This window comes from Struthio camelus, chromosome 31, assembly GCF_040807025.1.
Source record: "Struthio camelus isolate bStrCam1 chromosome 31, bStrCam1.hap1, whole genome shotgun sequence".
Classification (NCBI taxonomy): Eukaryota; Metazoa; Chordata; class Aves; order Struthioniformes; family Struthionidae; genus Struthio; species Struthio camelus.
In genome coordinates, this window is record NC_090972.1 from 3819530 (window position 1) to 3833860 (window position 14331).

General features: G+C 53.3%; 1 protein-coding gene across 11 annotated transcripts in view; it reads right to left on the reverse strand.

Annotated features, from left to right (window-relative positions):
- Window positions 1–14331, reverse strand: part of WIZ (WIZ zinc finger) — a 62965-nt gene that overhangs the window by 20990 nt on the left and 27644 nt on the right. For 8 of the 11 annotated variants that reach the window (XM_068922971.1, XM_068922970.1, XM_068922968.1 and 5 more), the window contains 3 exons: window positions 7201–7261; window positions 1927–4466; window positions 1312–1677 (listed from right to left, as the gene is read on the reverse strand). In XM_068922971.1, the coding sequence (XP_068779072.1) occupies window positions 1312–1677; window positions 1927–4466; window positions 7201–7261 (2967 nt within the window). Of the gene's footprint in view, window positions 1–1311; window positions 1678–1926; window positions 4467–7200; window positions 7262–8015; window positions 8032–14331 lie in introns of those variants that run through there. The other 3 variants (XM_068922973.1, XM_068922969.1, XM_068922979.1) reach the window with 2 other exon arrangements.

Genomic DNA, 14331 nt, shown 5'->3' on the forward strand with positions numbered 1-14331 from the left:
GCAGCTACTCAGCTTCCAGGGCCTGCCACGCCAAGAAAGAAGAGTTTGGGTTCGTTCGTGTTTTCGTTTGCGTTCATTATGGTCAAGGCTCATTCCAAGGAGCGGCCAGGCATGTGGAACAGTCCACGGAGAGCCAGGATTACAGGCTCTTTGGTAGTTCAATTAAAGACAGATACATCCCTGCAGCAAGAAGCTGATGTGCTGAGCAGAACCCAAACGAGAGACCGTTTCAAGGAGTTAAAGATGCTGCCGGAAGCGCCAGGTATCGGTAGGTGGAACCGTAACCCCCGGTGTTATTTTCCCTAACGCGCGAGCGAGTTGTTAGTCTTCGAAGGAACGCTGCGCTGGCGCAAAGTTTTTGCATGCTCCCCGAGGGGAAGCTGCAAACGTTCTTTCTGCCTTTGGAGACCATCCTGCGGGCAGAGTGCGCGCCTGGGCAACAGGCGGCTTGTCTACACAGAGCCTCACAGGGGAAACCTGAAAGCTGTTTGGGACGGCCTCCACTGTAGAGCTGCTGCTCCGCATGTGAATAGGCCAGATTTTGCTTAAAATAAGCCTCCCTCGGCCTTGCTGCGCCTCATCTGCTGGGGGAGTTGCCCCACGAGGCTGCAAAACTCGGCTCTGGCTGAGCACGGAGCAGACTGATACCAGAAATGGAGCAACACTGCTCATGCACCCTCTTTGCAGCCACCCAAAACAGCCACTTTATAAACAGATCTGCTTTGGAGGGACCTTTCACACTTATCCTTGTAACACCTAGGGAAAACCAGTGGCCGAGGGGAGAGCCTAGCTCTTCAGCCTGGAAGTCGCATCCTGCCTTCTGCACAGCTGAGCACTGCCAGGCCAAGTAGGTACCGGTGGCCACACTCTGCTCTTTTCCTCCAGCCACCTTTTGCCCCGTGATTCGGGAACGCGCTAACGGAGACTCCAGGTTCATCGGTTTTCCCTGACGGAAACCGCCTCGCTCCTGGGCACGGCGCTTTTTTAACGACAAAGCCCAAAGACGCAACGCACGGCGATCCCTCCATCTGCCGTTCGAGAGACCGTGCTGCCCGCAAGAAGCGGCCAGGCTCTTTAATTAGCCACGTCTCCATCTGCCCGCTCAAAACCAAGATCAGTTTTCACCAGACATTCAACCCAGAGGACAAACGGTGGACATGGATAAACTAGCACCTGGCTCTGCTGATTAAACCATTCCCTGGAAATAACCCCCCTCCAGCAAGGCTCTGTTCCGCAAAAGGAGGAGAAGATCCAGTTTTTGGGATATCAAAACAGTTTCTAGGTTGCCCAGGGCGTTCGGGGGACACTTACCGTCTCTGTAGGACTGCAGGGACTCATCTCCCCAGGCCGGGGGGAACGGGGACAGAGGAGATCGGGGAATGCTGCATTCGGACATGGGCGTCATGCTCTTGCGGGGCATGAAGCCATGCGCCTCCCTCTCGCGGCCTGGGGACGAGGGCTCCGCTCCCACCGCCGACTGCAGCATGGGGTGCTCGGCCGAGTTGGCCAGCAGCTCCTTGAGGATGTTAATGGGCGAGATGGTGAGCTCCCAGTTGGTAATACCAAAGTCTCTCAGGTGGGCCCTGGCATGGCTGGAGAGGCCCGCGCGCGTGTCGAAGCCGGCCCCGCAGAACTCGCAACGCATCAGGCTGAACGTACTCGGGTCGAAGTTTGCAACTGCGGAAAGAACGACACGCAAATGAGGGGCCAATAAACCCGAGTGGGTCTCCGAGAGGGTTTTACAGCACCCGACACAACCAGAGGCCACGCTGCGGAGGAGCAGCGGGGCAAGGAGATGTGCCTGGGAGCCCATGACTGTTGACATTCAAGCTGGCCACAGTAACATACGTACCCATCGTCAGCGGGAGGAGAAAACCCCGCCGCTTAAAACAAGAAAATAGAAAGCACGGTGAATTGAATACATACTACCTTTTTTCTTCTTCTTTTGGAAGGAAAATTTTTGCTCAATAGCTTTCACTTCTTCCGCTGAGATGAAGTGACGGACGTTGTAGCTCACCCCCACCCTGTTGAGGTGGCCCCGCACATGGTTCGCCAGCCCGATGCCATTGTGAAACCTGTCTGGGCAGTAGGGGCACTTCCGCTCCTCGTTCTTCAGCATGGGCGAGTCGGAGTCCAAGAGGTCATCAAGCTCCAGAGGACCCTCCAGAGGAGAGTCCAGCAGGAGCATGTCCAACGGGAGAGGCTCTTCCATCATGAATTCCCGGGAAGGGACTGCTGCTTTCTTCTTGAATGGTTTCCCTCTGGGCCGCTTGGTCGCTTTGGGATGCAGATTCACCTCCTCGAGGAGCACGATGGGCACCATCTTCCGCAGCTGCTGCTGCTGCTCCTCGGACGCTATCGAAGAGTCGGTGGCTTTCAAGGTGTCTCTGAACGTCCTCTTGAGGTCCAAGGCAGCTTGAGGGATAGCGACGGGTTTGATGCCTCTGTTCTCGGTCAAGTCTATTTCTGTGGTTACAGAGATCTCCTCTTCCATGCTCCCAGTGTCGTTGGCCACTGTCCATTTGTGCCTGAGCTCCTCTAGCCCTGTCGGGTGGCTCCTGAGACCGTCGCCTTCTGCCTCGAGGTGCTGAGCTGCTGCTTTTTTTTTCAGCTGCTGCAGAGCAAACTGGGAATAGGCCTTCGTGGAGGGGAGGCCCGACAGCCCCAGGTTTTTGTGCGGGGCAGCATAGGGAGCTGCCTTCCTGGCATGAAACCCTGACGTCTGGTAGTCCTTTTTATTCGCCCCGTTGCTTTTGTCGAGCCGCGGGTGGGCTAAGGCAAAGCCATGGACAGCTTCGTAATGCGACGTGCTTTCGCGGTGGGACGGAGGGAAGAGCCGCTCTGCTTTGCCGAAATAATCCGGCTCGGCAAACCGCCCTGGCCGAGCAGGGCTGTAGGCATCTCTGCTAGTTCCAGGCTGACTGGGGTCTTCCTCAAATGCCTCCGCATCCCAGGAGAGGTGGGAGTGGGCGTATTTCATGTGCTCCTTGAGGATGTTCTCATTGGGGGCTGGGAAGCTGCAGAGCATACAGGTGCTGAGCCCTTTGCCGCTGCCATGAGGCGGTACCTGCACCTGCAGGGTTACGTGTTCATTTGGTTTGAAGTGTTTGTAGATGCCGTGCGCTGGGCTGTCCCGCATTTCTCCACTGCCAGCGCTTCCAAAGAGATTCACGTTCTTTGTGCCTTGGTCCTTCCTCTCCTTGACGTGCATCTTGGCGTGCTGGACGAAAATCTTGGAGGAGTTTGTGCCAAAGACGCATTTGGGGCACTGGAGCCGGGCTTCCCGGCCTTCGTCTGGAAACTCATTCAGCTTCTGGATTTCTTCAATAATTTTTTCCCTGGATTCTTGGTGGAGCCTTTTGTGCTGCTCCAGAGATGTGGGGTCTCCAAAGGCCCATCCACATTCATTGCAACAGAATTGGCACTGCCCTCCCAAAGCATCTCTGTCTTGGTCCCTCCCTGGTCCGCGATTATGCTGAAGCATGTGATCCATCAAATGTTCCTTCTTCTTAAAGTAAATGCTGCATTCGATGCACGTGTACACTGTCGGGTCCTCCTCTGGGCCCAGCTCTTCTTTCCCCTGCTCCTCTAGCAAGACGCTGCACATGTAGGGCCTCATCTCAATGTCGTAGGAGCTGCAGGGAGCTGGCTCCAGAGACATCAACGGGATCCGCTCCACTGAGTCTTCGGCATTTACTGTCCAGGACTGTTTGCTGACAGTGAGGTCAGCACCGAGCTGAAGACTCGGCTTCTGTATCGTCCACTCTGCCGTGCTGAGTGGGCTGATGTTGCCCAAGTCCGCCTCGACCACCAGCCCCTTCCTGTGTGAGGGGGCGCTCTCGAGGCCTTTGGGCTTACTGAGGACGGGGTTTAGCGTTTTTCTGAACACCGTCGGAGTCAGTGGAGGAGGCACTTCACGCATGACCTGGCCCCGAAAGGGTAAGCTTGTTGCTACATCTGTCGGCTTGCTTATGTCTTTGTAGTGAGGACTTGGGCTTTTATTGGGTCTAGAAATCCAGTCAACCCTCTGGATCCCCCTCTTGCTTTTATCTAAGTGCTCTTTGCTGAGGCCTTCAAGTTGCTTTGGTTCATTTTTAAGATATTTCTCTTCTCCACTGCCAGCCGGTGCCCCCGGACAAGGGCTGGGCGTCTCTGCTGCCGCCTTGCCGGAGTCCAGGTCCTCGGGGTCACTGTCCAGTTGCTCCGGATCCACCTGCACAGTATTTACAAGCTGGGACTCCATGGCAAACACCGACTCCTTTACGCACCGCCCATCCTTCGAGTCCTTCAAGCCAGAGAGTCTCTCTAAAGTGCTTTCTTCTCTCCTGTCGCCCGCTCTCGTCTCCAGGGTGGAGGGATCCCAGGCCCCGCTGCCAGATACAGTCATGTTTCGTAGATCTATGGAGCTCCTGGCATCTGTTCTGTACAAAGCCTTCTTAAACTCCAAGTGCTCTTCATTTGTGGAGCTGCAAATAAGTTTTGACAGTTATTAGCCAGTTAACAGGATAGCTTAAAAATCACTATGGAAGGCCCAGCCTGGAACCAGAGAGAGCCTGTCTGTTACACTGCATGCTGGCATAACGCAGGCTGGGAATTTACACAGCAACTCCTGTATCCATCCTGTATTAAAAATTTAGGACACATGGAGCCCAAGGACCACTCATCCCTTCCCATCCTCCCTCAGCCACATACAGCTATAATCTGTTCTGTTGAAACGAGCCCAGGAGAAGACGCAATGACTGTAACTGCTCCCTACGGTGGCTCTTCTGCGTTTGTGCTGGGTGCAACAGGAGCGTCCTCCTTGTTGGAAACCTCAGTGTTCCTGGCACCGATTCCTGCCTTGGGCCAAAAAAAATATCACCTTCCCCTTGTTCCACCTCACTCTGCTTCTCCTCCCCTTTCCCTTGCTAATTCCTCAGGGTGCCGCAGGCTTGGACAGTTTATATATCACTAAACAGGGATATTTGCTTGAAGTGATGACACATGCTACTGTCAGATCAAAGAATGAGCTGCCAAAGTCTTCAAAGTTGCATAAAAACAGATCTAAGTGCCAACGTGGACCATAGCAAAGGTTTCCGGCACCAAAGGATGATTCAGGTAAATCCTCCATGGGTAAATGGAGGTCCCTGAGTGGTCACTCTCCATAGTGAGAGTGGGAAATGCTGACCATCGTCCTCCTTTCTTCACTGTGCACAGACCCCCAAGCCACAGAGAGCACATGGGATTGAGGTGATTCCTCCCTGTGCTCCCCGAGACCCTCTACAGGGACCCCAAACCTGGGAAGAGCCTATCCCATAGCTGGAGAACGAGTGCCTCCATGGAGAAGACTCCACAGTGAGATTTGATGGCTCCACACCACATGGAGCAGGTTGCTGTAGGCTCCACAGCACCGAAGATGTGCTCAGAGTCAGAGAGGGGGTAACATGCCCAGGAGGTTTTGAAAGTCCTACGTTGGGCTTGGAGGCTTTTTTCTGGAAGGAAAAGGGACACGTTCAGGGCCACAAGGATGCAGTAAAGGCACTGGATGCTCTCCAAGATGCCCTGTGAGATCAGAGACAGCTGCATGGGACCAGCAGCTCTGACATAGGACCTATGAGAGCCCTAAGACCTTCTGCTGGGCTGGCAGGAGGCTGAATGGGAAAGCTGAGAGCCTCGACCAGCACCAGATCGCCAAGCTGAGGCTTCTGAACTGGTCTCCAAGAGATCCAGATGACTCAGTGTCCCTGCAGCCGTGACTCAAACCTGACTCCGGGCCCTCCCTGCAAGCAATTCCAGGCACGTTGCTCAGCTGGGCTATGCCCACTCACCACGATGCTACCTGCCTCACTGGGACGACCAGAAGCTGATGGAGCAGGGGGGTCCCCACGTGGCAAGGAGAGGTGGCATCCAATGGGAGCTTCACTGGGGATGCCATGCAGAAGGCATGTTTGTCAGATACGGGCTCCAGGGCCAGGGCCAAGCAGATTTGGAGCCTCTGCAGAGCAAGACAAGACTCTTCCACACACCCAGCCCCATTCTGAGGATACAACCCAGCCTCTGTCTTCCACAGCCAACTCCATGCCCAGCTTCTCCCTCTAAGCAGCACATAATGCACAGCCAGGCAGACGCTCACCATTTTGGATGCAAAACGTCCCATCCCAGTGCCTACCCCCTGCCAAACTGTTCCCAGGGAGAAACCCGCTAGGCCACAGAGCCTGACACCTGAAAGAGCTCAAGACCTCATGCAAGGAGCTGCTCCAGCAAAACGCTATCTCACGGGTCAAGTCGCACCGCCGGGAGAACAAAGCACCTTTGTTGGAGATGGTAGGGCTGCCAGTTCCACACACTGCCTCTCTCTCTCTCAATCTCTTTTTTTTTTTTTTTTTTTTTAAAGTTATTTATTTCCAAGTCATTTCTGGAAAAGCAAATTTTGGGGGGCCAACTGAGCCACCCATCCACTGTGCTCATCTGTTTTGACTCAAAATCATTCCCTACTTTTACCTCGAACAAAATCACTGCTGACTGTAGGATGGGCTCGCTCCATTGTCTGTGGTGCGATAGCAGGGAAATGTGATTCCCATATGCACCATAAACCGTGCAAACGTTATTAAAAATAACTCGCTAAGGAAACTGCTGGCCCAGGAAGGATCAGTCAACAGCAGCTACTAAAATAAACCCATTAAAACGTGCTGGGCATTGGCTTCGTTGCTAAACAGGCCCAGAGGGAGAGCCTGAACCAAGTGCGGGTCTGCACACTGTTCCCTGCTGCCACGAGGAAGGATGTGGACCCTTCTCTGCAAGAGGTTTACTGCTGCTACCTCTACATCTTTCTTTTCCAGCATGCTCGGAGCTGCTTGATCAGCCTTGGGACACCCAACACAGTCAGGTCAAGCATCTACCTCCCACCATCTCTCTCCTTTGTACCCAGGACAATTCTGGCAACATGAAGATGTTTCAAGGGGCTATTCAGGGCCGGTGAAAGCAGGATGGCTCACCGAGAAGCAGAAAAACAAGATGGAGCAGAGCAGCCAGCGTTGGTTTGGAGCAAGGGGACTGTGCTGTCTGGCTCCAGGAAGGCTGCTGACATCCTTGGTGCCAGGATAACCCTCTTTGGGGGGTAGGCAGGCAGATATTTGGGGATTTTAGCAACTAGAGCACTGTCAACAAGGGGAGACCGGCTCCCGGATGCTTCCCGCTCTGCAACAGATCCTGGGAACTTACCAGAGTTCAGTCCTGTGAGCTGTGGCTGGGACAGCACCGGAGAGGGCAGGATCAGGCTCATCTGCAACAGAGAGGAAAGCTTCAAGGTCAGTGCCTAAAGTGAGGCTTTCTTTAGTGCAATTTGCAATAACGTGATTTGGCGTTAAAAAGCTTTCCCAGCAGATAAACCCCCTCTGCTCCGGCTGCCCATCCTTCCCTCCTACAGCTGCGTCTGGATTACGGGAGGATTTCCAAGCCACACTTAAGAGGGTTTAATCCCGCGCGCAACTATTTGATGTATAATCGTTGTTGCAGCTAAGCAGGTTAAAGGAAACATGCCCACGCCTCCGGCCACACTCCTGCCACCCCAGAGAGGTACCCGGCGCAGAGCTGCATCTAAGCGGCCAGATAGCGGTTGGCATTGTCCACCCTGCGAATGAGAGCAGTTCCCACAGGCTCTACACGTGGGGCTCACAAGTGGTCCCCCATGCCTCCATGGCCTTGGGCCGGCGTGCAAAGGTGTTGGTGGCTTTCTCCAGATACCCACACATGTGCTGGGAGCTCAGAGGAGCTCTGCTTTGCTCTGGTGGTGAATGAACCACCAGGATGGCTCCTGAGCTAAGTCAACCACCTCCCACCTTGCTCGCAAGACGACGCGAGACGGGGTTGTGTCCTGGCCAGCGAGGATGGGCAGGCAAATGCCTCCTGAACTCCTGCAAAGCCCATTTGCAGGGTCTACCAAGCTATATCACAGCCAGACCCATCTAAAATAGGAGGGAGGAAAGTCTGCAGCTCCATCTGGACATCAGTGATGGAGATGCATGTATTGAACCTACCTGGCCTAGGTCTTACTCCCAGGAGTCAGCTCCGGGGCAAGCTCCATCCTCATCCTGTCCTGAGCTCAGCCTCAGCTGAGGCCTTGCTCCTCACAGCTCTGCCATCGCTTGTGCCCATGCAGAGCCCTCCCATCATGGTCCAGCCGCATGGACGGAAAATGGAGACTCGCTTGTTATTGCGAATGAGGTCAGGAGCTTGGGGAAGCTGTGTCATAGCTAGGCAAATCCACACTGCTTCTTGCAGCCTGGCCCTGAAGCTAGGACAAGGACCTGTCCTGCATCCCTGCTCCTGGCATCATCTTGGGTCATGGGCCGCCTGAGGCTCGCCCTTGGGGACGCACAGCCAAGGAGCCAGGCTTTGCTAGAACAGCCTGCGAGTTCAGTCCATGAGAGCCCTTGTAGCCCAGACTGCCTGTCCCTGACCTCTGCCAGGCCTTGCCATCCTCTCCCCGATAGATGCATCCTCTCACAGTTTGCATTTATTTTAGGGGCTGCTGGTCACATGCCGTAAAACCCACAAGTCAAGCACGGTGGCCTGAGCAACACAGGGTTCAGGCCACTGTGTTGGTTCTGGAGATGGGGAAAGCAGGGCAGGACCTGCCCTACAAGCAGAGGTACGTGACAAGCCCAGGTTAGTTTTCAGTCCTTCCAACAGTTTAGGCTCCAGCCACATTTGAGGTGAGACTTTTAAGGCTGAACATCTCCAGTTTGTAGTTCTCACTCCGAGAAGTTGCTGGGTTTTGAGCTGTTTCGTCTAGGCACAGAGCTGAGATGAGACAAAATACCAGGGTTATCCTCCGTCACTGTCGTAACATCATCAGAACCTGGCCTGGAAACGTGGCTGCGGCAGGACAGCATTCCTTGTTCCTTTTGGCTTCAAAGGCATTTTGGAAAAGGCTGGAGAGATGCAGAACCAAGCGGTTGAGGTCATGCTAGACAGGGCCGCGTTCATTCAGGAAAGCCTGAGTCACCAAGCAGCCCGGTCTGGCATGCCAGGGGGAAGGGACAGGAGCTGTTGCCTGCAAAACACAATGCTCCCAAAGCGGCGGATTTGAAATCCTTCCAAAAACACGGAGCGCGTGGCTGAGTGGTGGGGAGAGGGATGATAGAGGAAGGAGGGGCAGAGGGTGCAGATCACGGAGAACGGACAGTGGCAGGAGCCTTCCAGGAGCTCTTTTGTTCTCCGGAGCTCCAGCATGGTTCCTATTTTTAGAAACTGTCTCCTTAGAGGAAAACATGCAGTGATTTATCTTTCTCCTGATGAGCACGTAACTGCACTCCCTGCAAATCCTGGTTTCTTGGAAACAGCAAGAGATGAGGGAGTTGAACGTCTTGGACTTAGCAGGCTCGAATTTACCCTCTATGGTAATCCAGCAAGGACTGCTCCTCTAACCACAAGAGCATAGATACAGCTTCTCCCAAGAGAGCGGTGCCACTAATCTGCATTCGGTTTTGAGTTCACGGTCTCGCCAAGAGGTAAAACACTCTCATCCCAGCATGGCAGGTCTCCCCTCTCTGTTTTTCCGTCTCCCAAGAGTTAAAGCAGACTGGCCGAGACACCAAGACACTTTCAAAATCAAGACATCACATGAGCTCGCAAGCAAAGCGGTGGCCAAAATACACACCGAGCCCCGAGATAAGGGAAAGCCATCGCATTTCTGAGCGCAGGAGGTGTTTTGTGGAGTCTAGGAGTCCTCCTAGACGCAGCAGACTCAGTTCTAGACGCATTCGGTGACGGCTACTTATATAACGCATTTCAAAGGTCACTGATTGAGAAATGCCGGCATCTCTAGAAGAGTCGAAAGAGCTCCAGCTCGTCAAGGCTGTCACGGGCAGGGTTGATAAGCAGAGGTTAACGGCATGCTCAACAGGCACCATTGCATATCCCAGAGCAACAATTTTGTCTATTCCTTCACAACCACCCAGGGAAATACCAGGGCAGACACAAACACATACATCCCCCTTGTGCCTGTTGGCTCAGTTGGGCCAACTTAACTGCAGCTCCCAAGAGCAAGGAATTTGCAAAGCGAAAGGAGAAGGGGCGTCCCGGCTAGCCGGACCACACGGGAAAACTCTGGAAAAAATCCAAAACGATTTTAAAAGTCACTTCTAATCTCAGCAGGGCTGATGATGCCAGGTGCTTGAAAGAGCTTGGAGAAAACTCATGCCCCTTCAGTGCTTGCATGGAGAGGTACCACGTGGTGACCCCCTGCTCACATGGCCAGCGGTCCCAATAGCTCACAATGCAACTCAGGGGAGTTCCTCTTTTTCCGAAACATAAGAAGCCGTGCCTCTTTCAAACAGCAGATGCTTCCTATGCAAAGGTTCTCTGTTTGCCCTCTCCAATATGTATTTTAAGACTAACGACAGCCATGCTATGACACGACAAACGGTAGCTGGGCTTTTTAGCAACTGCCAGGAGGTCACAGAGCCATCAACACACTGGAGCGAGTCCAGCGAAGGCCACCACAATGTTTAGGGATGGGAGGACACGATGTATGAAGATAGACTGAGGGAACTTGGCTTCAAGATGAGAGAACGAAGGGACTGGCTACAACTTCCCATGGGAGAGCATAGAGAAAACGGAGCCAGGCTCCTCTTTGAGTTGCGCAATGAGGAGACAAGACAAGTTACAACACGAGAAATTCCTCCCTGTGAGAATGGAACAGGCAAGAGATGTGGGCGATCTCCATCCTTGGAGATCCTCCAAACTCAACTGGATGGGGCTTAAGCAATTCCATGTAACTTGAAAGTTGGTTGTGCTTTGAGCAGAGATGGGCTAAAGACCTCTGGAGGCCCCTTCCAACCTCAGTTATTCTGCGATTGTTAAATTTAAACAACAAACAAATCCAAGAGTCTTAAGCGAAAAAGTTTTTACGGGCAGTGGTTTCCATCAAGACCCTAGGCCAGCTAGAAACTGGGAGAAAACCTCTTTTCTGAAGAGTTTGACCAAGAAATTATATTCTGCTGAAAGCTTTCTACCCAGCTCCCAAAGAGGTGTCTAGCAACAGTCTAAAAGAGTGCAAAGGAACAAAGACTAAAAAAACCCTCTGAAATGCATTATTATTAAATTATATCTCAAGCATCAAAAGCTATTTCAACTGCATTAAGAATCTGTCTCCTGACTATAACAGGAGAAGGATTCCTATACATGCTCCTCCATGAAGACGAGAGAGGAGGAAGCCTACCTGACCTCCACATGCCTTCTGCATCTCCAGCTTCTATCTCAGAGACATGGGATGGGGTGGGAGACTAAGCCCCGACTTCAGCCCTCCAGCATTTCCCAAATCTACACAAGGCAACTGGGTACCCCTGCAGCTGCTGGAAAGAAAACAAATACTTCCAAAGGACATCGGCCTGAGGATGAGCTAGTCTCAAGGGAGAGAAATGGGCTCCTCCAAAGACGAGGACTTGGTTTAGACCCAAACCACACTCTTCAAAAATCAGAAATTAGGCAAAGTTAGTCTATGGATGGGAATTTGCAATGCCATTTCACTGAACAGTTCAAGGACTTCCAAGAGCCCCCGAAAACCAGATGATGATCTCCAAAAAAACCTGTTCCCAAGCCTACACATGCTCTCTGAGGCATTGTATTTTCCCAGCTACCTAAAACGAACAGAAGAAAAGGCAAGAGATGTATTTTAGCTGCTCCACATCCAGGCAGAGGGACCCTGCCATTTGAGCAACATATTAGGCAAGGGGTGAGTTATTGCATCATCTTCTGAGTAATGCGAGATGTCGCAAGGCATGATTTAGCTCTGGAATTAAAGACTCGCTCCTACTCAGGCTAATTCTTTAATCTCTGGTGTTTAATTTGACAGCAAAAGGTACCAGAAGAATGGCTCACTGGTGTTTGCAGCTGCTACTACTTCTGCACTGCAAATAGCTTGAAAAAAAACTTTGGTTTCACGTGTGGCCCTTTTGCAGCCAAGGCGTACAACAGGAACCCACGGGGCTGAAAAAGCAGCCGCCCAGTCTGCCCAGTGGGATTAACGCTTGCTGGGGCCGCAAACAGAAGGAGGAAAACGCTGCAACCCGATGACACAAGGGTTATGGAGGCCTTTTGCACGGTGCAACACAGCGGTCACCCGCACACTACAAGCCAACCCAACCATAGGGTTTTCTGCCACGTAGGACAGCACGGGCTTTGATTTATTACTGGTGCAATGAAGATTCCCACGCCAGAAATGTTCAGCCATCCGTGGCTATATAAGAGCTGAAAGACCAGGTTTTCTCTAGTCCCCAGCACCAGCGGAGCAACTCAGCTCACAGTGTGCTTTACCCTTCTCCAAAATCACATCCTACTCCCAAAAGGCTCACTGGAAACACAGCGGAGCAGGAGCTCGAGCCTTCCTTTCCCATGCTCCAGGCCATCCGCACACATGCTCCCCAACCCACCCACATCCCACGCACCAAAGCCCGCGCTGGTCTCCCTTCGGCATGCGTCCATCTCCGGTGCAAGCGCGGGAAAAGCAAGCTTACAGCAGCAAAGTTGTCCAAGCCAGCGGTGGTTGCGCTCGCAGAGCTGCGGCCGTTCCCTCCCTGAGCTGGGCTGGGCTCATGTTTGCAGTGCAAACAAGCGGCATTCGGCAGCAAACGTGCCGTCAGCACTTTGCCCACCGGCTCGCCAGCACGGTGATCCCGACGTTCCCATGCAGGCGAGCTAGGAGCAGGTAACGAGAGCAAAAACGCTGTGATCCTGCAAAGGACTTAATTGCCAGTTCAGTGGCAGCTGTTCCCTCTCCAACAGGATCTGCAATCCCAACAGGAAGGCAGACCTATTGCAAGCATTGCAAGATGCATCAGTGCTTTCCTCTTTGCAGGAGGAGAAACGGAGGCCGAGAGTGTCCCAGAAGCACTCGCAAAACCCCAATGTCCCTGTCTCCACCAAGAGCCCCTGGAAGGAAACTCAGAGCTGCTTGGGCAGCCCAGATTCAAGCCCTTGGACGCTATTCCTGTCCCAAGTCCCCCCAAAACTGCCAGAGAAGACGCTACCGCCCCATCCTGCGAGCGCGGCCCTGCTCCCAAATGCGTTCCCGCAGCAGAAGTCATTCCATTTCTCATACAAGCAGCCAAACCCTGAATTGCTCCAGCCTCTCCACGGAGCCTGATGAGTCGATCGCTCTCTCCTTTTGCTGGGGCTTGCCAAGGGCAAGTTGAAGATTTTGCTCGCACAACTGAATACAGATGAGGAGCTGGCCCGGCAGCAGGATTTGGCTGGAGACGTGAACTTCACGTTGCCTCCTGAATGTGGAAACGCTCATGGTCCTTTTCTTGTAAGACAAGCGCAGCTCCCAGCCCGGCGCCAATGAAAGCTCTTGGCTGTTTGCAGAAGGCGACGAGGCACATTTCTATCTCCTTTGTGCTGTGGCAGTTCAGGGCAGTATTTAAGGACGCTCCTAAGCCCGCGGGCAGGTGACCTTGAGGACGGGAGCTCTTCAAAGCGCAGCGTGCTGGCAGCACATCGTGTCTCATCTGACTTGGGCTTAGCTGGCTGCTGACGGAGCCGGGGCTGTTGCATCGACATTGCAACGCGGGCAACGCCACATCCGGGTCTGTTGTCCCCAGGAGGGGACAGGGGAGCAACGCGGGTCTCTGCACCTTCCAGCCATACCTCTGCAAGCATAGGGTGATGGAAGTTCATGCGTTTAAGAGCTGGAAAGCCCCAGGGTTGTGCAACCGCCATCCATACGCCGATATTTCTGCCTGTTGGACTTTGCACAGGCAGGGAAAGACTCTGCAAAGAGGCCGAGCGACAGCAGGCCACGAAGATCAGAGCAGAGACACGCTCCTATGCCAATGCACCTGCTCTAGTCCTGGGAGACAAACATTGCGGGTTTATGTGTGAGGGGATCGGCTCATCACAGCAGGATGAATGCGGCACTATTCGGAGCTGCCCATTTTAACCCTCTGGCCTGGGAGGAGCCAACTGGGGCAGGACTCAACTGCACAGCCCAGAGCAGACTCAAAAGTAAGGACTGAGGCAGGCAGGAGGGACCAGGGCTGCAGGTTGGGGCTGTGGCTCCTTTTTATCGTGTCTCACCAAGCCCGTAAAAAGGCTATGTCTCAGTCAAGGATCTGAGAATGAGCACGGCCACCACCACTGCCCTGTGTTGCCACGCTGAGGCTCTTTTCTCATTCCTTTGGGTAAATCCTGCAGGGTTTGCCCGATTTCTCCGTGTCTCTTCCCATCTCGGCTGCAACTCAATTTAGCAAGTCGATATCTCTCCACTGAGAGAGGCCCAGGTTGCCCCAAGGCCAGAGCCCAAGATGTCTTAAAAGCAACAGGTTATCTTGGAGACCGGCAATAGGTAGT